The 24,643-nt window shown below is 47.4% G+C and overlaps 1 protein-coding gene across 2 annotated transcripts; it reads left to right on the top strand.

The window, feature by feature from the left end:
- The first annotated feature begins 5,443 nt into the window (after positions 1-5,443).
- Positions 5,444-17,540, top strand: Gnpda1 (glucosamine-6-phosphate deaminase 1). Of its 2 annotated transcripts, none has more exons than XM_038330952.1 (7): positions 5,444-5,581; positions 6,188-6,317; positions 9,399-9,500; positions 12,065-12,247; positions 12,664-12,848; positions 14,804-14,978; positions 16,130-17,540. In XM_038330952.1, the coding sequence occupies exons 2-7, from the start codon at positions 6,194-6,196 to the stop codon at positions 16,228-16,230; spliced, it is 870 nt and encodes a 289-aa protein (XP_038186880.1). In that variant the 5' UTR covers positions 5,444-5,581; positions 6,188-6,193; the 3' UTR covers positions 16,231-17,540. The 2 variants fall into 2 exon arrangements, with proteins under 2 accessions (XP_038186880.1, XP_038186881.1); XM_038330953.1 differs by lacking the exon at positions 5,444-5,581 and adding an exon at positions 5,590-5,723.
- The last annotated feature ends 7,103 nt before the right edge of the window (positions 17,541-24,643 follow it).

Raw genomic sequence — 24,643 nt, 5'->3', positions numbered from 1 at the left:
TTCTTTTTTAAATTTCTTTGAGGCAGGTTATTACTCTGTAACACTGATGGCTGGCCTAGAACTCACTGGCTCCATGCTGGCTAACTTTGAAGTCACAGTGACACTGCTTCCCAAGCCACCAGCTTGGTGCAAACCTTTTTTTTTTTCTCCTTCTTCCTCCTTTGTTGGGAATCGTGTGGCCTAGTTTCGGGCCAGTATATGCGTGTTTGTCCAACGGATCTCCAGATGAGGCAAAGCCCATGGGGACAGTTTCATTTGTCAAGAGCCATTGGACGCCAGGACAGCGCAGAATACTGCTAGGACCGCGTGGCCTGCCTGCTCTCTTCTCTCTTGTAATATTGATGATTCTCTTGGCAGTTTTAGTCTATCATGCAGGGGACAGATGTGATCATTCCTGGAAACCCCATTTTTTCTTGAATATTTTCCCCTAAAATTCATTGGGAGCTGATGCTTCTCAGGTTTCTTGCCTGGGGATGCCCGCTGTCACTCCAGATCCCAGGAGCTGTTCTCATTCAGTGCTGACAGGATCGGAGGCAGATCACCCCTATTTCTGTGAAGATGTTTTGAATGGGATTGTTGTTCTTGAAAATGTGTGCCTATGTCAATCACCTTTTAGTTTTGTAAAGACAGTATGCACCTGGCTCGATATTTGGCCACACAAGCAAAAATGATTAGTGTTGTTTTTGTTTTTGTTTGTTTGTTTGTTTGAGACAGGGTTTCCCTGTGTAACAGTCTTAGCTGTCCTGGAACTAGTTTTTGTAGACCAAGCTGGCCTCGAATTCACAGGGATTCACCTGCCTCTGCCTCCAGAGTGTTGGGATTAAAGGTATGTGCCACCACCACCCATCCTTAGTGTTGTTTTTGATTAAAGATGTTTTGATGTAAAAATTGGGAGAAAACATATTTGACATATTTGTTTTTGCCAGACGCTAACATTGGAGGATGGGAAAAAATTGTTTGTTAGTATGGGAAAATATGCTTGTTTTGATGTATAAATAAAGACGGCTGGAGCTATTCAGGGCCGGCTAGTTGTGTGAAGCTCATCTGGTGGTTGGACAATACATTTTTTCGCAATGATAACCTTTCCCCATCTCATCTCAGGACTTGAACCCAGGCTGTGATGAGACCTTAGCATTCCTCCTCTCCCTCCTCCTCCTCGTCTTCTTTTCTTCCTCCTCCTCCCCTCCCTTCCTCTTTCTTTTCTGAGGGTTGAACTTAGGACCTCACACATGCTAGGCAAGCATTCCACTACTGAGTCACATCTGTAATCAAAACCTTTGTCACATAAACTGCTTATCTTGGGGCTGCAGAGATGGCTCAACTGTTAAGGCTTTATACTGCTTTTGCAGATGACCCAAGCTCAGCTCCTGGCACCTAAGTCGGGTGGCTTCCAATCGCATGTAATTGCATGTAACTCCAACTCCAAAGGAACTGATGCCCTTTTCTGGACTCTGAGGGCACCTGAATTCACACATATGTACACACACACACACACACGCACGCACGCACACACACATGCACACAGTCTCTTTATTTTAAAGAAGCTGAACATCCCAGACATTTGTTCCAGTGATACAAAGCTGAGGCACAGCGCTAGCATACATGAGAACACTGTATGACTTATCGTATCTGTGAGCATTACAGTTTGAATGGAAAGTTCTCCTAGAAGCTGGGAGCCAAGGAATATCACAGAGTCACACTGCATGACAAGAGATTTATTGGGAAGGGAAAAACCAGGAGGGTGGCTGTCTGCTCCAGCGAGAAACTGCAGCAAACTGAACAGGACATGGGGCTTATATAGAGTTTCTTGGGAAAGGGGGTGGAATTTTTCAAGATGGATATTGGTGGTATTTCATATCCAGAGACTGGACATTTTACTCTGTAGGATGGGGGCAGGGTCCAGCAACTAGGGCAGTTACAGTCATCTGTGGGTGGAACCTGGCAGTCAGAGGTTCTTGAGGGAGGACTTACCATATTACTGCAGGAAAATGTATGAAACAGCCATACTAAAGGGAGTACAGAGAAAGCACTTGCTTGCTTAAATATCCTTGGCAATGAATGGAACTTATCACCATCTTTTTTTTTTTTTTTTTTTTTGGTTTTTTGAGACAGGGTTTCTCTGTGGCTTTGGAGCCTGTCCTGGAACTAGCTCTTGTAGACCAGGCTGGTCTCGAACTCACAGAGATCCGCCTGCCTCTGCCTCCCGAGTGCTGGGATTAAAGGCGTGCGCCACCACCGCCTGGCAACTTATTACCATCTTAAAGCCCAGAGCAGTTGCACGTAGCCATGTACTCTTTGATGCGCCTGTTTCCCAGGGGTTGTATGGGTTAGCCATCCTGATGCTGTTTTGTACTAGAATTGAGCAGTTAAACTGATGGGCGGCAGACAGCATCAAAAAGTATGTTTATAAGATGAAATATTACTGTCTTAGGAGGAAATTCTGACCCACTCTCCAACACGAGCAACCCAAGTAGACGCTGTTATATGAAGCAAGCCAAAGTACTGAGATTAGCCTTCTGAATCCCAGCCAGGGTAACTCCATTTTACTGTAAGCTGCGGTTTATCTGATCTACTTGCCAGACTGCCATGAAACAAGACATCCTCCCCACAGTCAAACAGTGTCTGCTGAGACCAGCAGAATCCCCGATAAGAGAAAGGGCAGAGTACACGTGAGCAGATACTTTAGCCTGTCTGACCCTGCTGCCTGTGTTGTACTAACACTGGGCAGTTGTCAAAGCACTTGCACGTAGAAAACAGAGGCTTAGTAGACGCTGGGGTGTGTGTGTGTATGGTGTGTGTGTGTGTGTGTGTTCAAAGTCAGCCTGGGCTCTGTAGCAAGATCCTGTCTCTAAAACAGCAGCAACAACAACAACAATTTTCTAGAGGTTGACTGTACAGCATTGTGAATCCATTTAACACTCCTGTAGATGATACAAAGATCATTTGCTTGAGTTACTACCTCAAGAGCATGAGCATTTCTGACTAGTCTCCAGGCTGGCTGGCTCCAGGTTTCCAGGCTTAACAAAGGCCAGATGCTGGCTCCCTCCAGAAGGGATAATTCAAGGGAGACGGGGTCAGCCGCAGAGTCACCCTCTTTTGGGAACAATCTGGATGTAGATGCTGCAGTTCAGGCCTGTGCTTCTCACGCCTTTGGAGATCGGTGCCGGAACTTCCGTGTGGGACACCTGCCGTCCTTATATTGAGGTGCAATTTCTGATTAAATTTAAATATAGTTTAAAAAGTATCGACTTTAGGGAGGCCAAAACCAAATCCCTTAGATTATAAAGGTGTCTACTCCGTGGACCCCATCACCTCTGGTCTAAGCAGACAAGACTGTCATGCATACAGTCAGTGGAAGAGGCAAATGAACCCCTGGTTCTATCCACAGTAAAAACTAGTCAAGAGAACTAAATAACCACTGTATACATGAACGACATGACCACTCTCTAGAATGGTTAAGGGGAAGGTTTTTATTGAAGATATGAGAGAACAGCTAGAGGCATCTGGAGGAGTCTTGAGCAGAGAGAGAAAGTAGTAGACTGGACATGGCCAGCAGACTGGACATGGCCAGGGCTGTCTGTGAGAGAGGGGAGGATAGCAGGGGGTGGAGAATAGAAAAAAAACCTAGTGAGAATAGCAGGGTTATAAGGAGAATGAGTAACTGTGTGTGTTGGGAGATGCTGTGAACTGAAAGCAATTTAGGGTAGAGGAGGACAAGGTGAGAAGGGCTAGGTTGCTAGCATGGACAGGTATTTGTGATACCAGCATGTGGTCTGATATACTGATAGGCCCCCCCAGGTGGCCTTGTGTCCCTTCTGCCAGAGGGAAGGGAAGTGACTCCTTTTCGGCGGATGGAACCAGTTTCACAAGTTCCTGAGGAATCCCGGCTTTTCTCTGACCACCAGAAATCCTCCTATAGTCCACATTGAGTTTGTTTCTGGGTATTTGGACTGCCTTTTGAAATTTGGGGAATTGGAATTCCCTTTGGACCTAACAGCCCACCTCATGGTTTGAGGAAGGCTGTAGCGGCATTTCAACTGTATTTTAATAAATAAAGCCTGCCTGAAGATCTGAGAGTAAAACAGTCCTACTGGACAGCCTTACAGACCAGGTAATGGTAACACACACCTTTAATCCCGTAGCTTCACTAGTTGCCATAGAAACTGGGTGGTACCTGCCTTTAATCCCAGCCCTAGAGAGGATTATAAAATGGGAGGAGACAGCTCTCAGACACAGACTCATTCTGAGATTCCTGAAGGCAGGATCGCCATTGTCAGACTAAGGTCAAGGTAAGAGGCTGTGTTTTGCATCTTCAGATTGAAGCAGGTGTATCTTAGATCTGAGGCAAGGGGTTGGGGGAAGGACACAAGGACACACGGACAGACACAGGCAGTTCCACGACTGTCTGATTAAGCAAGCTGTAGTTAGAATCGGCCAGCGGGTTATCCTTCCCCAAGCTGGGATTTCAGAGAGTAGCTGCTCACCGGTTTTTGAGGTCCCTTTTGGGGGGCAGGGTTAGGGTTGATAAAAAACAGCTGTAGAGATAATAGACCTTCAGCACCTGGACAGAAGAGTAAGGGACCTATGGCTTAAGGCTTAGGAAACAAACTTATTCCTATAAAGTCTGGAGACTTAATAACTAAGTATAACAATGTGGCTCCTTAACAATAGTGTGGTGCCTGTTTTGGTTTCCCATGTGGTGGCTCATGCCTTTAATCCTAGCACTCAGGAAAAGAGAAGCAGACCTGTCTTTGTGAGTTCGAGGTCAGCCTGGTCTACATAGTTTCAGGACAGGCAGAGCTATAGAATGGCAAGGACCCTCCTTACTCTCCTTGTTCTGATTTTCATCTCTGGCTGGCTAACACACAAGAATTTCGACATAAGTAACTAGCCTGACTACTGGCAAGGGAACAATAGTTCCCCCTCCGAGAGGCTTCTCAAATAGGCGGTTGAAAGGGCAGTGGGTGTACCTTCCTCCCGCTTCCTTGTGACCTGCGCATAGGAGGGAGCCCTTTGACTGCTGATGTATCTCTGTCCCACTGTGCAATCACGAGTCTGCACAGCCAAACCTTTAAAAAGTCTCCTTTTCAAGGTCAGAATTCTGTGGATAAGGAAAAAAGCTCATACTTATAACCAGATTTAGCTGCAGATTAAGCCCTGTCAAAAGTCCCTTGAAAGCAGTGCTCAGATAGACTGCACCTCTCCTAAGGCCAACATGGGGCAACTCCTTATCCAGAACTGCTGCTGTGCTTGTGTACGCCCCACCCTAGGCTGAGGGGGGCCGTGGTCGCACAGTCAGCAGCCAGAGTCGCGGTCCACTTCGCACTTAACATCTAAGTTTGCACAGACACACACTTTGCACCACACACACACACACACACACACACACACACACACACACACACACACACACACACTTGCCTTCACTCCCAGGTCAGGAGACCGCAAGCCCAGCAGCGAGGCAGGGCAGGGCCGCCCTGAGTCAGCTGGCGGCGCGCGCACCGCGTGACCCGCGGCCACGTGACCCGCGCGGGCCCAGCCGCCAGTGCTGTAACCTTCGCAGCCGCGGGGAAGCGTGCGTGTAAGTGGGAGCGATCCAGCCGTAGCCCCCGACCCCCGGACCTGGGTCACTGGCGGGCCGAGAGGCAGCGCGAGCGCAGTCTGGGAGGGGGACGGACGGCAAGCCACCTACCCTCCTGCCGCAGGCTTATCTGTATCCCTTGGTACTTTGGGGGAAACTAAGGACCCTGGGAGCACCCCACACCCCCGCAGGACTCGCCGCCTCCTCCTCTAGTGCCCCAAGGTGACCCCGTGGCACCTCTGGTAGCTCGAGGCAGAGAACCCGGCCTGGGTGAGGATGAGGATGTAGGCAGGAACGGGCCCTGCTGCTAGGTGACTCCATGCTGTGTGGTTCCAGTGCCCTATCGTGAGATCGAGGAGGCACTGACCCACCCCGTTTTACGCAGGAAGGAAAGGGTCCAGAAAATTCTGGGGCGTTGGGTGGTCCTCCCCAGCCAAGGATGGCCCCACAGTACCGCCTCCTGGTGGTCAGTGGAGGCACCCGGCCTAGCCTGTTCACCGGTGAGCTGGGAGAAGGCTGTTGCCAGGTTAGAGACTCTGTCCCCCTCCCCAGCCTTCTCTGCCCTCTGCCCTAAACTTAATTCAGCCTGTTATCTCCATGCTGCAGGACGAGATGAAGCTCATTATCCTGGACCACTATTCCCAGGCCAGCGAGTGGGCGGCCAAGTACATTAGGAACCGCATCATCCAGTTTAACCCAGGGCCTGACAAGTACTTCACCTTGGGGCTCCCCACCGGTATGCTGTGGGAAAGAGCGGGTGGTATGCCGAGGGGCGGACAGAGGTCGCTGGAGCCCTTTAAAGGGGTCAGGATTATGGGCTCACTTAGCCCAGAGACTTTAAAAGATGGATTAAAATACTATTGTCCTGGTGCCCTCCCCGTAGAGAAGAAAGGCACCGGGCTTCCTATATGGGTTGTTTTAGTGGCTGCCTATTCCTGCAAAATCCTAGAACAGGAGTCTCGGTGAGGCAGGTTAGTCCTGAGAAAAACCAATTCCACGACTAATTAAAGCAAGCTTTATTAGGAGGTGCACCAGGAACTAGCCAGCCGGCTGCTTCTGGAACCCAAAGTTGGGATTTCAGAAGGCAGAATTAGATGTAAGGAAGACAAAGCTTTTATAGATCTCAGGGGTAGGGGTTCCAGATTTGGGGGGGGGGCATAGGCGGGGTGATGGGAACAGAATATAACAGGTGGTCAAAGCAAGGAAATCACAAATGGTAGTTATAACAAGGTCGTAGGGGTATAACCTTTTGAAACAAATGCGGGGTCTTGAGATGGTTATAAACAACTTTTTGAAACAAAGACACGATTGCCATTCCTGGGACAGGCAGCACAAAGCCATTTGTAGTTAAGGTTGGGGGGGGGGGGGGCATAGCCTAATCCTTGAGAAACAGAGGTTTAATCGTAAACAGGAATGAAGCTGGCTTGTCTTTACTGTAAAATGGCTTTTAAGCCGAGGATAGAGGCAGACTGGTTCCTTAGCAGGAGTGACATCCTAACTCAGCCCTGGTGCCCTGAGATGTTCATTTTATGGGATTAATTTCTGTTCTCTGCATGTAGGGGGTACTAGCTAAGTACTGGACCAAAGTATCTCCCTGTAAAGGTAACATTGCTTTTTCAGAAGACATTGGGTTTTATAATCAATTAAACTTTATGGAAAATTATTTGAATGACTAACTTCTCAATTCCAGTGCCTCAAAAAAGTATCCTAAATATTTCTTTCCCAAATGGGGATATTGGTCTTCGTGTTTTTGTCTGACCCATCCACAAGAAAGAGGCCTTCAGACTTTTGCAGTAAATAACATAGCAGCAAATGTTTCAGGCGTCAATACTATAGCTCCTTATTCTGCTGCTGTAGATAGGAAAACAGCCACAGACAATATGCACATGAATGTGTAGCTCTGTCAATAAAACTTTATTTGTAGACACTGATGTATTTTTTATATGTCATGAAATAGTCTTTTGATTTAAAAAAAACTATATTAAAAGTTTAAGACCATTTTTAGGACTGGAGAGATGGCTCAGCAGTTAAGAGCACTACTGTTCTTGCAGAGGACCCGAGTTCAGTTCCCAGCACTCATATTAGTATGCTTACGACCCTCTGTAACTCCAGCTCCAGGAGGTGCAGGGCCTCTTTAGGAGTCTGTAGCTGCCTGCACTCACACATACACGTAATTGAGAGGGAATCTTTTTTTGTTTGTTTGTTTTTGTTTTTTGTTTCTTGAGACACGGTCTCCCTAGGTAGCCTTGGCTGGCTTGGAGCTGGCTATGTAGACCAAGCTGATCTCAAACTCAGAGAGATCCGCCAACCTCTCTCCCTAGTGCTGGGATTAAAGGTGTGTGCTACCATGCCTGACAAGTAAGTATTTTTAGCTGCTGAGCCTCCTCTCCATCTCCACTCAGTAGATGAGTTTTTGAGTGCCTGCTGTAGCCAAGCAGTTAAGGTTCTAGGGATAAAGCAACAACACTTTAAAAAAAAAAAGAGCATAAATTCCTACTTCTTAAAGCTTAAATTATAGTGGAGAGAGAGAGGGTAAACAAGTTAATTAGCAAAATGTGGAGTATTTTAGAAGGCAACAGACGAGAAAAGCAGCACAGGAGAAGGCTGGGGAGCGTGCTTAGTGGGGAGCTGTGTCAGATGTGGGGGCAGAGAAGGCCTCTGGGAAAGCCCGAAGAAGAGAGTTAGCCATGAAGTTGCTTGAAGGAAGAGCACGGCCTGTAGAGAGGACTGGGTGCAAAGGCCCTGAGGTGAAGCCCAAGGCAGGCTTGGGCAGTCTCTGTGAGATTAGTTATTTTGGGGCAGAAAGGAGACGTTGGTGGATTTTGGAAAGGAGTGATGATCTCGGCTGGATGAGGTTGAGTTTTTCCCTTCTATATCTATTTAGTTTAAAATTTTTTCAAATATTTGAAAGAATTGAAACCAGCAGTATGGTATCATTTGCTTAAAATCACCAATTAATATTGTAGCACATTTACTTTTTTTCTCTGGTTCTTGTTCTCTGTCTACCCTTGTAATTTGTTGTTGGAGTCACGTGACAGTCAGTTCCAGACATCGTGACCCTTTACCCTAAATCTTGCAGGCCTTCCCTCCCAGGAATGAGGACAGTTGTTGATAGCCCCATCACCACTGCAGACCTAAGGACCAGTCTGCACAGCATTCTGCAGAATCATCTAATACACAGCCTGTGTTCAGAACCTTTCCCCGGGAGTCTACATTAGTTTTTATTCTTCTCCTTGTCTGTAGGCCTGGTTAGGGACTAATCTTGTGTCTTCAAGCCTCCCGTTGGCCACACCCTCATCTCGGAAAGTTAGTTTTTAATTAACCCAGTATCCAATCAGGGTTCTTGTATATTTGTTCTTTTTTCTACAGTGTAGCTGGGGATGGGGCCTATCACTGTGCCATGCCCTTAGCTTGGCTCTTCCGTCTTTTACCCTCTTCTGGTCCTGTCTTTTGTTTGCTTACCTGTTCATGAGACTAAATCCAGGACTTTGCTATTGTTCTGATAAGTCCTCCCTGAACTCTAAAGCACAGTTTACATCTCTGCCATGTCCCCATTTCTACACAGTGGTCTCTTCTGGGGTAGTTGCCTCTGTCTTCCCATAGTTGATGCTCCTAGAACATCACATCAGGAATCAAGTCTGGCAGTCACTCAGGTACTGGCTAGTGACCTCTGTAGCTGACGGAGACCCTCACCATCCTGACTCCTGGGATATAACAGTCTAATGGGCGTTAGACACCAGCTCACAGTAGATGGATGGTAGGTGGGGCTGGAGCATAGGTTGGACTGCACAGCTGACGTTCCTAATGCTTCTCGCAGGGAGCACCCCACTTGGCTGCTACCAGAAGCTGATCGAGTACTATAAGAATGGAGACCTTTCCTTTAAATACGTGAAAACCTTCAACATGGATGAGTATGTGGGTGAGTGTCCTGCATGTTCTTCCCGGCGCTGTGGGCATCATGCTCCTCTCACGGACTCAGCTTGGAGAGAGAGAGGAATGTCTTAGAGGGGATTGTCTCCGGCAGCTTGGCTTTACCCAGCTGTACGATGGGACTCACCTTAGTAGTTAGGATAACAGAGGCCATGATTGGTGCAGGGACTTATCGTGCATAGCAGACATTTTAGCAAATACTTAATAACTATGAAGGTGCCTTCCCCCCTACATGGTCCCCCACTCCCTGTCGTTTCTCTTTGGATACCTGCAGATGAGATCCTGGAGTCCAGGTTCTGTGTGTGGCCTGTTTTCTCATGTGTGTCCTTCAGCTCCTTTCTGACTCCTTGGTGGAGGCTGAGACTTGTGCCTTTGGTTTTCTGTCCTCGCCTCCTGCCGCCCTGTGGTTTCATTTTAAAGGTTAAAAAATAAACAAGCAAACAAACAAACCTGATAAAATAAACATTAACCATCTTCAAAACTAGGGGTTTTGAAGTAGCCCAACTACTGGGGTTAGGGAAAGGGTGGATGAGGCAGGGGGTTGATTTAGCCCAGAGAACTGAGGGCAGCCTGGGAAACGCATTTTTGGAGAGATGGCTCAGTGGTTAGGAACACATACCGGCTTTAATTCCAGCGCTAGGAAGGCAGAAGTAGTAGGATCTTGGTGAGTTTAAGGTCAGCCTGTTCTGCACAGCAAGATCCAGATAGCCAGGATGACACAGAGAGACCCTGTCTCAGTTCCACTCCCTGCTAGAGAAGGAACATACACTGCTCTTGCAGAGAACCCAAGTTCAATTTCCAGCACCCACATCAGGTGGCTCACAACCTCCTGTAACTCCAGCTCCACAGGATCTAACACTTTCTTCTGCCTCTGTGGGCACTACACCCGTACCCACCCCCACCCCCCTGCCCCAGCCGCCACAGACATCTTTTTCTTGAGCACGTGTTAATGTTGAGTTCAAGGCATTCACACCACTGTGACCCCTCATCAAAACTCTCACCCTGCAGAGCTGAGACTTCCTGTCAAACTGCTCCCCAGTTTTCCTTCTTTCAAGGTGCTAGAAACCACTGTGTTCACTCTGTTCCCCAGAACCTGACTTCTCCAGGCACCCCATGTGAGTCAGGTCACGGACATGCTTGGCTGTTTGTGCCTGGCTTCTTCACATAGCATCCATTCGTTTATGGGATGGACCAGATGTTTTTTGTCCCCCCCCCCTTTTTTTTTTTTTTAAATAGGATCCTGCTGTGTAGCCCAAATTGGCCTGGAACTTGTGATCTTCCCACTTTTCCTCTCGAGTGCTAGGGTTACAAGTGTGTCCTGCTGTGTACAGCAGTTTATTGATTTCGTCTTAAAGACTAAATTGTGTGTGTGTGTGTGTGTGTGTGTGTGATCAGAGGATTACTTGCTGGAGTCTGTTATGTCTTTCCACCATGTGACGTGGGTCCTGGAGATCAGGCCATCAGCTTGGTGGCACCTTTACCCGCTGAACCATCTTGCCACCTGTACCTTTTGTTTGTTTGTTTGTTTGTTTGTTTTGAGACAGGATCTCACTATATGACCTGGTTTTCCTGGAACCCATTTTGTAGATCAGGCTGACCTCAAACTCAAAGATCCACCTGCCTCTGCCTCCCCAGGATTGGGATTAAAGGCGTTTGCCACTAACTCTTGGCCAGCCCTACTTGTAAATATGTTTTGAGACAAATTTTCCTTTGATTTTGGCATAGCTGAGGATTGAACCAAGCACCTGAGGTATGCATGACAAGTGTTCTACCCCTGATGAACATTCTCGGTCTCTGATTTAAAACGTTTCAAGTGTTTTGCCACAGGGTCTCACTATGCAGCCTTGGCTGGCTTAGAACTTACTATGTCGATCACACTGGCCTTGAACTCCTAGAGATTCTCCCCCTGCCTTTGTCTCCCGTGTGCTGGTATTAAAGGCATGACTTTAAATAATCTTCACATTGAGATTATTTTTAAACATCTTTTAGTTTTGAGAAGCTCTGATATTCTCTTCAATCACTTAATGTTCAAGTTGAAGTTCAGAGTTAGTGGGAAATAGTAGAAGCAGGGGTGGGATAGAAGGTCCAGGGTAAAGGATGTGGTTGCATCCATTACCCATGGACGCAGTCTTCCCAGCCAGGTGGGCAAGCCACCTCTAGCTGCACAGTGTTCCTGGACTCCAGCTTGTGATCATTCCCTTATGAAGAGGTGACGAGTGTGTGCCCGTCTCCAACCCCAAGCTGGTGCGAAAGATCAAACTGAGGCTCTCACACATGCTGCGCAAATGCTCTACCACTGAGCTGCAGTAGGGATCAGAATGAGATTTCCCGGTTTCCAGCCTCCACCACCCCCACCAGTATGCAGTTACAGCCCAGCCCAGCCTATAGTCTCAGGTAATGGCCACGGTTGATGACACACCAGCTCAGCCAGTCCTACATGGCCGGGGTCAGATGGGTGGTCTCCTAAGTGACTCCCAGTGTGATCTCCCAACGAGGCCCTTGGGAGGAGGGCTCGAGCTCACCCCTGGCCTGATTGAGGATCCTCCACCCCAGGTCTGCCTCGAGAGCATCCGGAGAGCTACCACTCCTTCATGTGGAATAATTTCTTCAAGCACATTGACATCCACCCTGAAAACACCCACATCCTGGATGGGAACGCAGCTGACCTGCAGGCCGAGTGTGCTGCTTTTGAGGAGAAGATCCAGGCTGCAGGCGGGATCGAACTCTTTGTTGGAGGTGAGCATGGCTACGTAGAGAGGCTCTGTCTTTAGGAAAGAAGAGAAAGGAAAGAACTAGTGGAGGGAAGGGCAGGAGTTTGCAGGTCCTGCGCACTTACAAAGTCAGCCATCCAGGCTGTTTGGTTTGCTGGACTCCGGCTCCGGGCAAGAGGAAGGGAGAAGTAGCACTTCCCCAGTCTGGAGTGGAAGGGAAGCGTTTTACACAATTCTGCGCCGAGGGTGGAGGCAAGTTCCCAGAGTCTGTGCCTCACGTAGAGGCGGTGGGAAGGGAGGTCACAGCTTGAGGTAGACCTGACTTAGGGCACAGATGAGAGAAGAAATGTAGCTTTCAAAGATTTCTTTCAGAGAAGGGGAGACTGTTGTTTTTGAAGTTCTCGGTCTCTGGGACTCATGGCTGCTCTACCGTCTCCACAGGCATTGGCCCTGATGGACACATTGCTTTCAACGAGCCGGGCTCCAGTCTAGTGTCCAGGACCCGTGTGAAGACCCTGGCCATGGACACCATCCTGGCCAATGCTAGATTCTTTGATGGCGATCTTGCGAAGGTGCCCACCATGGCCCTAACAGTGGGCGTAGGCACTGTGATGGACGCTAGAGAGGTAAGGGTCCAAGGCCTGTCTGCCAGCCTTGGCTAAGGGCGGGGGGAAAGCTATACAGGCACCAAGTATACATTTTTATTAACTAACTTGTCATAAATAAAGCTAAAATCCCAACTGGCCTTGACACCTCTTCTCTTCTGCCTTTGGAGATGAGGTCACGCCTGGGGTGAGGGCAATCGTCTGAGCATTTTGTCGATGCCTTAGGGACCAGAGACTGGGCCAGCTGTCTCTGCTTCTGTACCTCTTTTATACAGCTTGTGGGCAGAAGCTTCCAGCACCACTAGCGGAGAACTAAGACTTTGTACCTGCGTGGGTACTGACCAGACGCTTTTGGTGCCTGTGGTTGGTCACTGTTTGAAAGGGCTCTGCTCCTGCAGCCCAAGGATGCTGTGTCTGCAGCCCTGAGCTTGACGGTGATAATTGCCGTTAGATTGATTAGAATGTTTTAGACTGAAGTTAGTGACTTTTTCCTCTTAGAAAATCAGGTATCGTTTTAATTTTATTTTTGTGTTCCAGTTTTGTTACTGTGTCTGAATTATACTTTATCGTATTTTTCTTTTTTTTTAAAAAGGAATTATTTATTTATTATGGATACAGTGTTCTGCCTGCATGTATGCCTGAAGGCCAGAAGAGGGCACCAGACCTCATTACAGATGGTTGTGAGCCACCATGTGGTTGCCGGGAATTGAACTCAGGATCATTAGAAAAGCAGACAATGCTCTTAACCACTGAGCCATCTCTCCAGCACCTTCATATTTTTCAAAATCTTATTTCTCTTTCTTTTTTTTTTTTTTTTTTTTTTTGAGAAAGGGATTCTTTGTTTAGTTGTGGCTGTCCTGGAACTCATTCTGTTACCAGGCGGGCCTTGAACTCACAGAGATCCACCTGCCTCTGTCTCCTGAGTGCTGGGATTAAAGGTGTGCATCATCACCACTTCAAAATGATATTTCTTGTTCTGAGTATCTGCATGTGCCTGTATATGTGTGTGTGCACTTGCATGTCACAGCACTCTCATGGAGCTCGTGAGACAACTTTTCTGAGTCAGTTCTCTCCTTCCACCACCTGGGGACCAGGGACAGACAGACCTGAGGTTGTCAGGCGTGGCTGCAGGCACCTTTACTTACTGAGCCGTTCACTGGCTCATGTGTTTGAATTTTAGAGGCACTTCCTTTTTCTTTGCTAGGTATTACATTCAGTGGGAAATAGCTGTAGATCACTTTCCAATTTCTTTGCTCAAGTCGATGAGAAAGCATTTAAATCAGTGGAAAAGTAAACTTTGGTGAATTAAGGTACCTGGACTTCCACTGGGTGGCCTGAGGCAGTCCCTCAGGGTCTGCTTGCCTCTTGGAAGCACAAGGGCTTGGCGGCTAAGCACACCAGAGCGGGCTTCTGACTTGGAAAATGGACCAAGGGCGGGATTTATGTTAGGGTTTTTAGAACCAAGTCGCCTCCCTGTGTCTCTGTGTTCAGTTCTTTAAGAGGGGAGCAGTAGTGGCGCACACCTTAAATCCCAGCACTGGGGAGACAGGGGCAGACACATCTCTTGAGTTCAAGGCCAGCCTGGTCTACGGAGCAAGTTCTGTGCCAGCCAGAGCTGTACATAGTGAGACCCTGTTTTAAATTTTTCATAAAAAGGAAAGGAACAGTGATCGTGTTGGCCACTCCATGGTGGGGGTGGAGGACTTCAGATGAAAGAGGTCTGCAGAGCTGAGTTCTTCAGGGTTGCCTTTCAGCATGTGTGTCCTTGGAATCTTAGCTCTGGGGTGCCACCACGTCTTTGCTTTCTGTAAACAGAAAACGCCACACCAAGTCACACGGGCACTTCCAATGATCTGAACTGGAAAGAGCAGATACAGGCGCAACCTTTGTGAGGGTCGACCTCGGGCCCACAGATAACTCCTACCAGGGCTGCCCAAGCTGCACATCCCATCACTGGCCTGTTTTCTGGTCCCCAGGTGATGATCCTCATCACAGGTGCGCACAAGGCTTTTGCTCTGTACAAGGCCATCGAGGAGGGCGTGAACCACATGTGGACTGTGTCTGCCTTCCAGCAGCATCCCCGCACCGTGTTTGTGTGTGACGAGGACGCCACCTTGGAGCTGAAAGTGAAGACGGTCAAGTATTTCAAAGGTGAGGCTCTGGCAGTAGAGAAAGCCCTGGGCAGGCTTTGGTGGGAGAGAGAGGGAAGGGAGAGGGAAGAAAGGGGGAGGGAGGGGAAGGGAGAGAAAGAAGAGAGGGAGGGAAGGAAGGAGGGAGGGAGGAGGAGTGGATCTGGCTTTCATTCTGGGTTTTATTTGCTTTGCTTTATTTATTGGAGTCAGTGTTTCACTGTGTAGCTCTGGCTGACCTAGAACTAGCTCTGTAGACCAGGCTGGTCTTGAACTCCCAGGGATCTGTCTGCCTCTGTCTTTTGAGTGCTGGGATTAAAAGATGCACCACCACACTCAGTGCCAGTTTTCTTTTTGTTTTCAGACAGAGTCTCTCTTTATAGCCTCCAAGTGGTAATCCTGCCTCAGCCTCCTGAGTGCTGGAATTAGAGGCATTACTACCACGTCCAATTTATTCTGGACACTTTAATCAGTACTTATTTTTTTAATGTGTGGGGGGGTATGCGTGAATTCTGGGGATTGAACTTAGATGGCAAGGCTCGTGCAACAAGCACCTTTACCCACTGATGTCTTGCTGGCCCACCACCTATGATCTCAATAATAATCAAACCCCACCGTTCTACTATATGGTCATTCCTTTTTCTGTCCATGATTGGAAGGGTCTGTGTCTGGAGACTGTGACTGAGGAGACAAGGAGACGTACAGACCATAGGGCTGTGGTAACCTCGCAAGATGTGGAGCCTCAGGTCTCCTCCGTCACGCATCAGACAGGCATTTCTCCTGTAGCTGGGGCACTAAACCAGCTATCTAGAGATCTGTTTCCTTTGTTTCAGGATGCCTGCTAGGACAGCTGTAGCTTTTCTAGAGTGCCTGCCCAGTAATCGTAAAACCCTAGTTGTAAGCAAACTTACGTGACAATCCTCACTCATTAAGCAGCTAAATTAGAATTTGCCCTTTGCTAAAAAGATTAATCTTTAACAGCCCACTCCCACCCTTGTAGGGCTGACACAGCTGTGAGCTCTGTCACTCCACAGAACCAACTGTGCTTAGTGTTTGGAGGTGACAGAGAACAAGGTCCTCTCGGGACCGCTTGAGCCTCTCTGTGTTCCTCTTGACAGTTGTAACATTGGCCTCCGCCTGCACTGAGTACTGTTTGGTTTCAATTTGTTACAGGTTTGATGCTTGTTCATAACAAGTTGGTGGACCCCCTGTACAGTATTAAGGAGAAGGAAATTCAGAAAAACCAGACTGCTAAGAAGCCATATAGTGACTAGCCTGTTGCTACTCACCGAGTACCTGTACCTCAGAGGTACAGGCAGGTCTCTCTGGAACTTGTAAGAGAGTAGAATTACTTCGCTTCAGTTCCCTGCGGTCGCTGCAGACCTGTGGCTAGGCACATACTGGCTGGGGAGTTTAGCTATGGGGAACATTGTTTATACCTTCTTTTACAGTCCTGGGGTTTGAACCTAGGGCCTGGCACATGCCAGGTAAGTGTTCTGAGCTGTGTCCCCAACCTTCTGCGCCTTTTCATGATTTATTTTTTTGTAAAATAGAGATGATTTCCATCATTGACTGTCATTATACCGAAGTGAGGACTCTCACCTCTCCGTCTGCCCCTACACACATGGCCAACACACTCCCATCAAGAAGCCCTGTCTGTCTGTGTGCTTGCTCTTGAGTGGGCTTGTGCACTTTGGAGTCTTGAGAGTTCCTCTTCCACAGGCCCATAGAGAATCTTTGTTCTGAAGACCACACTTCCAGACCCTGAATTATGCACGAGGAAGCACCCTTCCTGTAAGAACCAAGTCCCTTAGGGAGAAGCCTATCCCTTGCTCCCATTGCCTGGATCTCTTGCTATCAACAGCTAGCCTTTCTGTAAACAGACTTTCTGGGTAGGTTTGGGCATGGGGTGGGGGACTAAAGTGGCTTTCACAGATAAACTTAAGAGTTTCCAAAGTCCAGCCATGTCTTGTTTTCCCTCAAGATTCCAACAGGAGAAAGGTGGAAGCCCTTTTCCCATCAGAGCAGTGTTTTTTCTCAAAGGATTCTTATACACCCCCTAGTAAGGAGGTCCACTTGGGTGGTAGACATGCCCGTGATTTCAGTGTTGTTTACCCAAGATGGAGAGCCGGCACCCGCACACACGTGCTCTCCTGCTTCCTCAGAGCTGAACAACAAGATTATACACAGGCTAATACTGTCTCCTCACTTAGACCGCCTGTGATCCCTACCTCTCAGGTTTGCGAGGTGTCCTCGGATGGTCTCAGCATCAGAAATACAACCCTTGCCTGCTTGTCCTTCAAGCCCCCTTCCCAGGCTCCTCTGATATGCCTGTGTTTATATTCTCCAGCCTCAATGGAGAGGTCACTGCCTCCTCCTTGGTCTTTGGGCCTGTTGAAGTGACAGCTGCCTATTCCCAGGACAGGTTTTGAGGTCCTGGCAGCCCCTCTAGAAGTACTGTGTTTAGTTCCGGCATTTGTCTCGTTTTTATATGTGATTATGCTGTCATTCTTTGCTAAGATAATGGATCAGTAGACTTGTTTACAATGTGATATTTTCTATTAAATCTAATATTTTCAAATAAGTTGTGTAATTTGTGAATTTTGACATTCTCCCGAGTTACTCTTCCATTGCTGTGAAGAGACACCACGACCAAGGCAACTTACAGAAGAAAGAGCATTGAACTGGGCACTTGCTTACAGCTTCAGAGGGTCAGCTCATCATCATCACGATGGAGCGTGGCAGCAGGCAGGCGTGATGCTGGAGCAGCAGCCGAGAACTTACATCTTATCTGCAAGATGGGGGCAAACAAGGAGAGAGACGAGGCCTGGTGTGGGCTTCTGAAACCTCAAAGCCCATCCCCAGTGACATGCCTCCAGTAAGGCCACACCTCCTTTCTAAACAGTCCACCAACTGGGAACCACAGCGTTCAAATATATGCGCCTATGGTGGCCATTCTTACTCAGAACTAACCCAGAGTGCAGAAGGTTATCTTCTGAAGATGTATTTGGGCAACCCCTGTAACATGGCGTTGAGAGGGAAGAGGAGAGTGTGGGTCATGGCCTGCCATCTGCAGCCTGGCTCTTTTTTTCTTGGCCCCAGAGACTGAGGATGGGTGCTCTCTGGATGCTGCACACAGGACAGGCTCTGCTCACAGTGCCTACATTTGGAGACCCTGAATGATTAACAGAATGGTACTAAGACAATGGGAAGCAGTAAACTGTACAGGAAGCTTTTGCTGGGAGTGGGTGTTTATTATAGTCTGAGGTCGGAGTAAACTGAAAAAGCAAAATGAGTTTAGTGTTTTGGGAAGAGTAAGCTGCCAGTGAACCCCAATCTCCACCAGGAGAGTAACGGAAAGGGTTCAGCAGATCTAGGGAAGACTGGCTTGACAGGTCAACACAGAACTGGTAAAAGAGCAGGAACAGACTCTAGTAAGGTGTGAGCATGGTACCCTATGATGGTTTGAGTAGGAATGGTCCCCATGGGCTCATGTATTTGAATGCTTAGTCACCAGGGAATGGCACTACTCGAAAGGATTAGAAGGTTTAGGAGGTGTGGTCAGGTTGGAGGACACCACTCACTAAGGGTAGGTTTGAGGTTTCAAAAGCCCAAGCCATGCCCAGAGTTTCTCTGCCTGCACATCAGGATGTAGCTCTCAGCTACTGCCCTGTGCCTGGCTGCATACCACCGTGCTCCCCGCTCTAATGATAACAGACCTCTGAAACTAAGCAAGCCCCAGTTAAAAACTTGCTTTTATAAGAGTTGCCTTGGTCGTTGTGTGCCTTCAAGGCAATAGGACAGGGACTAAGACACACCCCTAAATAAACGAAAGAATAAACAGAATATACAGCTTCACACTCTGGTCTCAGCACATACGGCTTCACACTCTGGTCTCAGCACATATGGCTTCACACTCTGGTCTCAGCACATACGGCTTCACATTCTGGTCTAGAACATACAGTCTCGGCACATAGGGCTTCACACTCTGGTCTCACAGCACAACAGCTGTCTGCTGATCTCTTTATCTGGTTGGTTAGTTGTGTTTTTCTTTTGTTTTTAAGACAGGATTTCTCTATTTAGCCGTGGATGTCCTGGAACTTCACTCTGTAGACAAGACTGGCCTCAAACTCAAAATCCACCTGCCTCTGCTTCCCAAGCACTGGGATTAAAGGCGTGACACCACCAACACCCAGCTTGATCTCTTCAGTGTTAAAGGTGATAAAAGACTAAAAATGAAGCACCTGAGTGAGAAGCAATTGGAATGAACAGACGAGCAATACTCTGTAATGTTCTGGCAGAATCTGAGATCTACATAGGCAGTCAGCTGTGCTGTGGGACAATGGTCATTTATCCTTTCACTTGCATTATTTTTAATAAAATTTGATTGGCCAGTAGCCAGGCAGGAAGTAGAGGCAGGGCAATGAGAACAGGAGAATTCTGGGAAGACAAAAGCTCAGTCTGTAATTGTGACCCAGCTGCAGAGAAAGCAAGATGTGATTGCCTCACTGAAAAAGGTACCAAGCCATGTGACCAACATAGACAAGAATTATGGGCTAATATAAGTTATAAGAATTAGTTAATAAGAAGCCTGAGATAATGGGCCAGTTTATAGTTAATGGAGACCTCTGTGTGCTTCTTTGGGACTGAATGGCTGCAGGACTGGGCAGGACAGAAACCTCAGACAACACAGCTGTTAGCTATAAGTCAGGTTTCAGATACTGCTCAGCAGTGGATGCTCACCTAGGACCACAAAGCTCTGGAGTTATCCCAGCACCACAGTAACATTAACAGCTGCATGGTATGGTTAAATGAAGCCAGCATTCAAGCATTTGATTTAATATAACCAATTAAGGGGATACAATAATAAAGTGGGGGATGCTGGACAGTGGTGGCATATGCCTTTAATCCCAGAATTCAGGAGGCAGGGGTAGGTGGATCTCTTGAGTTTGAAGCCAGTATGATCTACAGATAAATAAATTTTAAAAAAGAGAATGTGGGGGAAGAAAATTAACTTTCAAAACTTATACTGATATAACTTATATGCCAACAAAATATGCTTTTGATGCAAATCTAGTGGTTTTCAGTTTAGAGATGTTTGATTTCCGAGCCACAATTTCCTCACTGGTTCTGTCATTAGTGCCAAGTGACTTTAGAAGTTTTATCTGTGGTGTGTGCTGAAGGGTGAAGTAGGCCTGGCTCATGCTAAGCACAGGCCCCTTTCCCGAGTTACAACCCCATCTCCTCCTCCTCCTAGAAATGCTGTAGCTTGGGTTTCATTTCTTCCACTAGGTAGACCATCTCTGAGGCTTGTTCATGTGGCATGAAGCAGTTCAGTCTTTTTTATTGCTCAGCAGTGTTCCGTGGGGTGGTAACATTTATTTATCCAGTCAAAGGTAAAGGGGCTGGAGAGATGGCAGCAGTTAAGAGCACAATTCCCAGAAGCCACATGGTAGCCCACAACCGCCCATAGCCCCAGTTCTAGGGGATCCAACAGGCACACACATACATTCACATCGGCAAAACATTCATATATATATAAAATGTAAAATTTTAAAAAAATTAAGCTCAAATAGACATAGTATGAAAAATATGAAATAGGGAAAAAGACTTAATGGCTACAATTAAGTTGGATACATCTGATGCAATATGGGACCTTGCAAAGATTTGGCTTCTGGGGTCTATTTTCCTGGAAGCCCCACGATAGTCATCCTGCACCAGTGCAGATGTATTGGGGGGGGCTCCAGCTCACAAAAAAATGACATGAAGGCTTATTACTAATTATGAAAGCTCAGCCGATATAAGAGCTTGTTTCTAACTAGCTCTTATAACTTAATCCATTTCTATTAATTTACATACTGCCACATGGCTCATGGCTTGTTACCTCATCTCCTACGTGTCGTGCTTTCTACACATCTCCCTTCAACTCCCCTCTCCTTCCCAGAATCCTGTGTGCCTGGAAATCCTGCTTAGTTATTGGCCGTTCAGCTTTCTTTAAACTTGTCCGAGTGACACAACTTCACAGTCCACGAGTCAGTGCCTCTGTAGGTCAGCTGGGGCGCGCACCCTGTGCCTATCGAGCTCCTTGAAGAAGAGCATACCATTCATTTGGGGCAGAGATCATTCTGAACCTGTAATAATCTCAGAAAATAAAGATACGTGTACAGTGGCCAACTGAATGGGATTTTGATAGCACTGGCCAGACCGAGTTTGACTAGAAAGGTTTAATGTCTGGTACACAATGCAAGCCTTGCTAAGTCAAGAGGATCATGAATTCAAGGTTAGCCTGGGCCACACAGCAAACCCTATCTCAATAACATAGGCTGAATCTCTACAACAGCAAGCCTAATATTCAAAAAAGGGGAAAGATACAGATATTTCAGCAGGAATGGATAGAATGTTTAGTAACTTTGTTTAGTAACTGCTTTCACGGCTGGGCGGTGGTGGTGCACACCTTTAATCCCAGCACTCGGGAGGCAGAGGCAAGTGAATTCCTATGAGTTCGAGGCCAGCCTGGTCTACAAGAGCTAGTTCCAGGACAGCTGGGGCTGTTACACAGGGAAACCGTCTTGAAAAACAAAAACAAACAAACAAACAAACAAACAAAAACTGCTTTCACCACAAAATGCGACCCCTGGTCTAACCAGCTACTGTTTTTGTTATCTGTTTCTTGAGTCAGCCTTGCTAATTCACTCAGACCGAACCAAGCTGAGTAGCTGTGGGTCAACCCACCCAGGTGTGATCAGAGCCTCTATTTTTAATGACATAGTAACTGCTGCCACCTGCTGGCTATGAGCCTAACAGTTCTGGGCCGCTGCGACTTCCAGGCAAATTTTTGACATTCGTTTTCAAAGCAAGTAGCATACAAATAGCATTAAGGTTCTCATCTAATTACTCTTAGCAGAAACATACATATATTAAGAGATTTATAATGTTAACTAGAGCCTTCTACTACTAAAAATGACCCTACTTAAGCTGGGCATGGTGGTACACCCCTTTGATCCCAGCACTTGGGAGGCAGAGGCAGTCAGATCTCTGAGTTAGAGGTCGTCCTGGTCTAAAGTTCAGGTCAGCCAGGGATATGTAGAAAGACTCTGTCTCAAAAACAAAGCAAAACAAGACAAAAAAAAGCAAAAAACCAATACAAACAAATGAACAAACAGGAAAAGGGGAAGAAAGAAAGAAGGAAGGGAGGAGGAAAATGGAGAAGAAGAAAAGAAAAAAGCCAACCCTACTGACCATGATCTGTAGCTCTAGTTAGGCAGATGGAGGCTTTTCCGTTTGCAGTATCTCAACACAGGAAAAGATGCGCCACGCACATACTGGTCCAGCTGACCGGCCGGCTGGCCCTTCCACACCAGTTCAGGACCCACATGGGTTGACAGTCCCCACCCACCCAGGTAATTCTCTGTCCAGTGTTTAAATGCTTTTCCTTTCTTCAGAGAACTGAGCAGGGAAATGACTGTAACAGGTAAACAGCCTAAGATTGTATACAAAGCCAGTGAAATTTCCTGAGTGGTAGCTAGTTTATTAAAGCTGCAAATAAAACTAACTTCATTACTTGCTGAGCTTGTCAGTAGTTTTCTGCTTCTGATCGATCCAAACGCATCAAGATATAATGAATATTTATCCACACAACTAATAAAAATGGATGGGACAACTGTGGTGACCAAGAGACATCAAAGGAAATAGGGTAACTAAATGAAATGATATGCAGAGGTCTGAGCTCCTGGAACAGAAAACATACACAAGGAAAAAAAGTAAGAAAATCTGTGTAAGGCATGGTCAGTAACAGTGTTGGCCATTGATGGTGTCACATTACCAAGACATGGTATCAACAATGGGAAAACATTCGAGAACAGCCTGGTCTACAAGAGCTAGTTCCAGGACAGGCTCCAAAGCCACAGAGAAACCCTGTCTCGAAAAACCAAAAAAAAAAACCAAAAAAAAAAAAACAATGGGAAAACAACATGGGATATAAAGGGACTTGAATACCTTTGCTCTGTGGTTTGGGGTGAATTCCCATTGTTTTTGAGACAGGGCCTCGAGTTGCCCAGACTGGCCTTGACCTCTGATCTCCCAGTCTTGCCTCCCCCAGTGCTGAGCTTATAAGCATGTGTATCATGCTTTCTTTGCAGCTTATCTATGAATCTAAAATTAAGTTTCTTTTTAAAAACAGCTTAAACAAGACCCACACGCTGACTGGGCCCCCTGAGGCCCGCGTGCCCAGAAGTCACCAAACGCCTGGGCCCATAGTCACTAAAGTGAACAAATACATGATGGAGAGGTAGGAAATACAGAAAAATGGAGCAGTGTGTACGCTAGGGAGAGGCGTGGAACTGGAGGCATGACGGTGGTGACAGGAGAGAGAGGGCTGAGGTCTACACGGTGTCATTGCCTGGCAGGGTCAGCCTCATGGTGTTCAACAGCCTGGAGCTTCTGCAGACAGCCTTGCACCACCCCTCCCCGCCCCAACCTGCTGTCCAGCCATGGGATTCCCCCGGCTCTGGGCAACAGTGGAGGCCCAAGATGAGGAAAGGCTCACGTTTGGGTTGTACCTCTGCTAGGGTCCACCAGCATTGGCCATGTTGCTGTCAGTGGCCTATGCTGCAGCCCCAGACTTCAGTGAAACCTGTGACCCACGCGTTGGTACCGTCTACGATTCTGCCCCGTGGTGATGTCCTCAGGTTTTGCTGCCTCAGGGCGCCAGGCTGCTGTGAGTGGCTTGTGTAACCACCTGAGGCCACGCTGAGCCACATGGTCTGTGCAGCCACTGAAGGCCGTGGTGGGCCAGTAGATCTGGTATGGCCTGGATGTGTTACCTCCAGCCCGTGTCACCACTGAAGCTCCTGTGAATGCCCGTGCTCAGGGCTGTCGCTTGATGTCATGTTCATGTCCAAAGGCACTGGAGAGCTGGTCCCAACCCTCACCAGCCTACGGCACGGGCACTGCGGTGCCGGTTGCGGAGCGGACCTGGGAGAGCTAGTCTCACCCTGCTCCAGACATAGCATGGATCGCCTCAGCTATGGCTTCTGGCATGCTATGGATGCGGCGGAGAAAGACTCATCCTCCCTGGGGGCTGGCTACTAGGACTCTGACCACACTGAGGTGACAGACGGACAGCACAAAATGGACTTGCTTTTTTGTGGGAGGGAAGAGGGGAGGTTACAGGTGAGGGAGCCAGACATGGGAAGACTGGGAGGTAAGCAGAATAGGGGCATACGATGTGAGATTCCAAATAATCAATAACAAAAATAATTAAAAAGAAAAACATAAAAAATAGATTAAATACATCTCAGTTGACAAAGGCAGTTCAAAACCACAAAGGCTTGCAACAATCTGTGACTACAGTTCCAGGGGGTCTGAAACTCTTCTGACCTCCTCTGGCACCAGGAACACATGTGGTATACAGAGACAAAACACCCATACACATAAAAATAAATTAAAAAAATAGAATTCTACTAAAACTATACCATCTCAAAATTAGGTGCCTCAAAAAATAATATTTAAAAACTCAATTGTCTGTGTTAAAACTGAGGCAAGAATTTTGTACCTAAGGAGAGAACAAAGCTATAGTCAGGTAGTAAACAAGTCTAGGATTACAAGCACTGTTGGCTCCTGAAAAGCCACACAACAGTGAGGGCTCGCCTGTGTCTCCCATGCCAGCCCCGTCAAGGCCTCATTCTC

Source organism: Arvicola amphibius, chromosome 5 (assembly GCF_903992535.2).
Source record: "Arvicola amphibius chromosome 5, mArvAmp1.2, whole genome shotgun sequence".
In the NCBI taxonomy this organism is placed as follows: Eukaryota; Metazoa; Chordata; class Mammalia; order Rodentia; family Cricetidae; genus Arvicola; species Arvicola amphibius.
The sequence above is the reverse complement of the archived record's forward strand: the minus strand, read 5'-3'. Positions and strand labels throughout refer to the sequence as shown.

What these genes read in the sequence shown, in the direction of transcription:
- Gnpda1 (XM_038330952.1), top strand. Translation starts at nt 6,194, where the DNA reads ATGAAGCTCATTATCCTGGACCACTATTCCCAGGCCAGCGAGTGGGCG. An exon ending in CAACATGGATGAGTATGTGG is followed by an intron (nt 9,501 to 12,064) that starts GTGAGTGTCCTG and finishes CCTCCACCCCAG; the next exon opens with GTCTGCCTCGAGAGCATCCG. An exon ending in CTGTGATGGACGCTAGAGAG is followed by an intron (nt 12,849 to 14,803) that starts GTAAGGGTCCAA and finishes TCTGGTCCCCAG; the next exon opens with GTGATGATCCTCATCACAGG.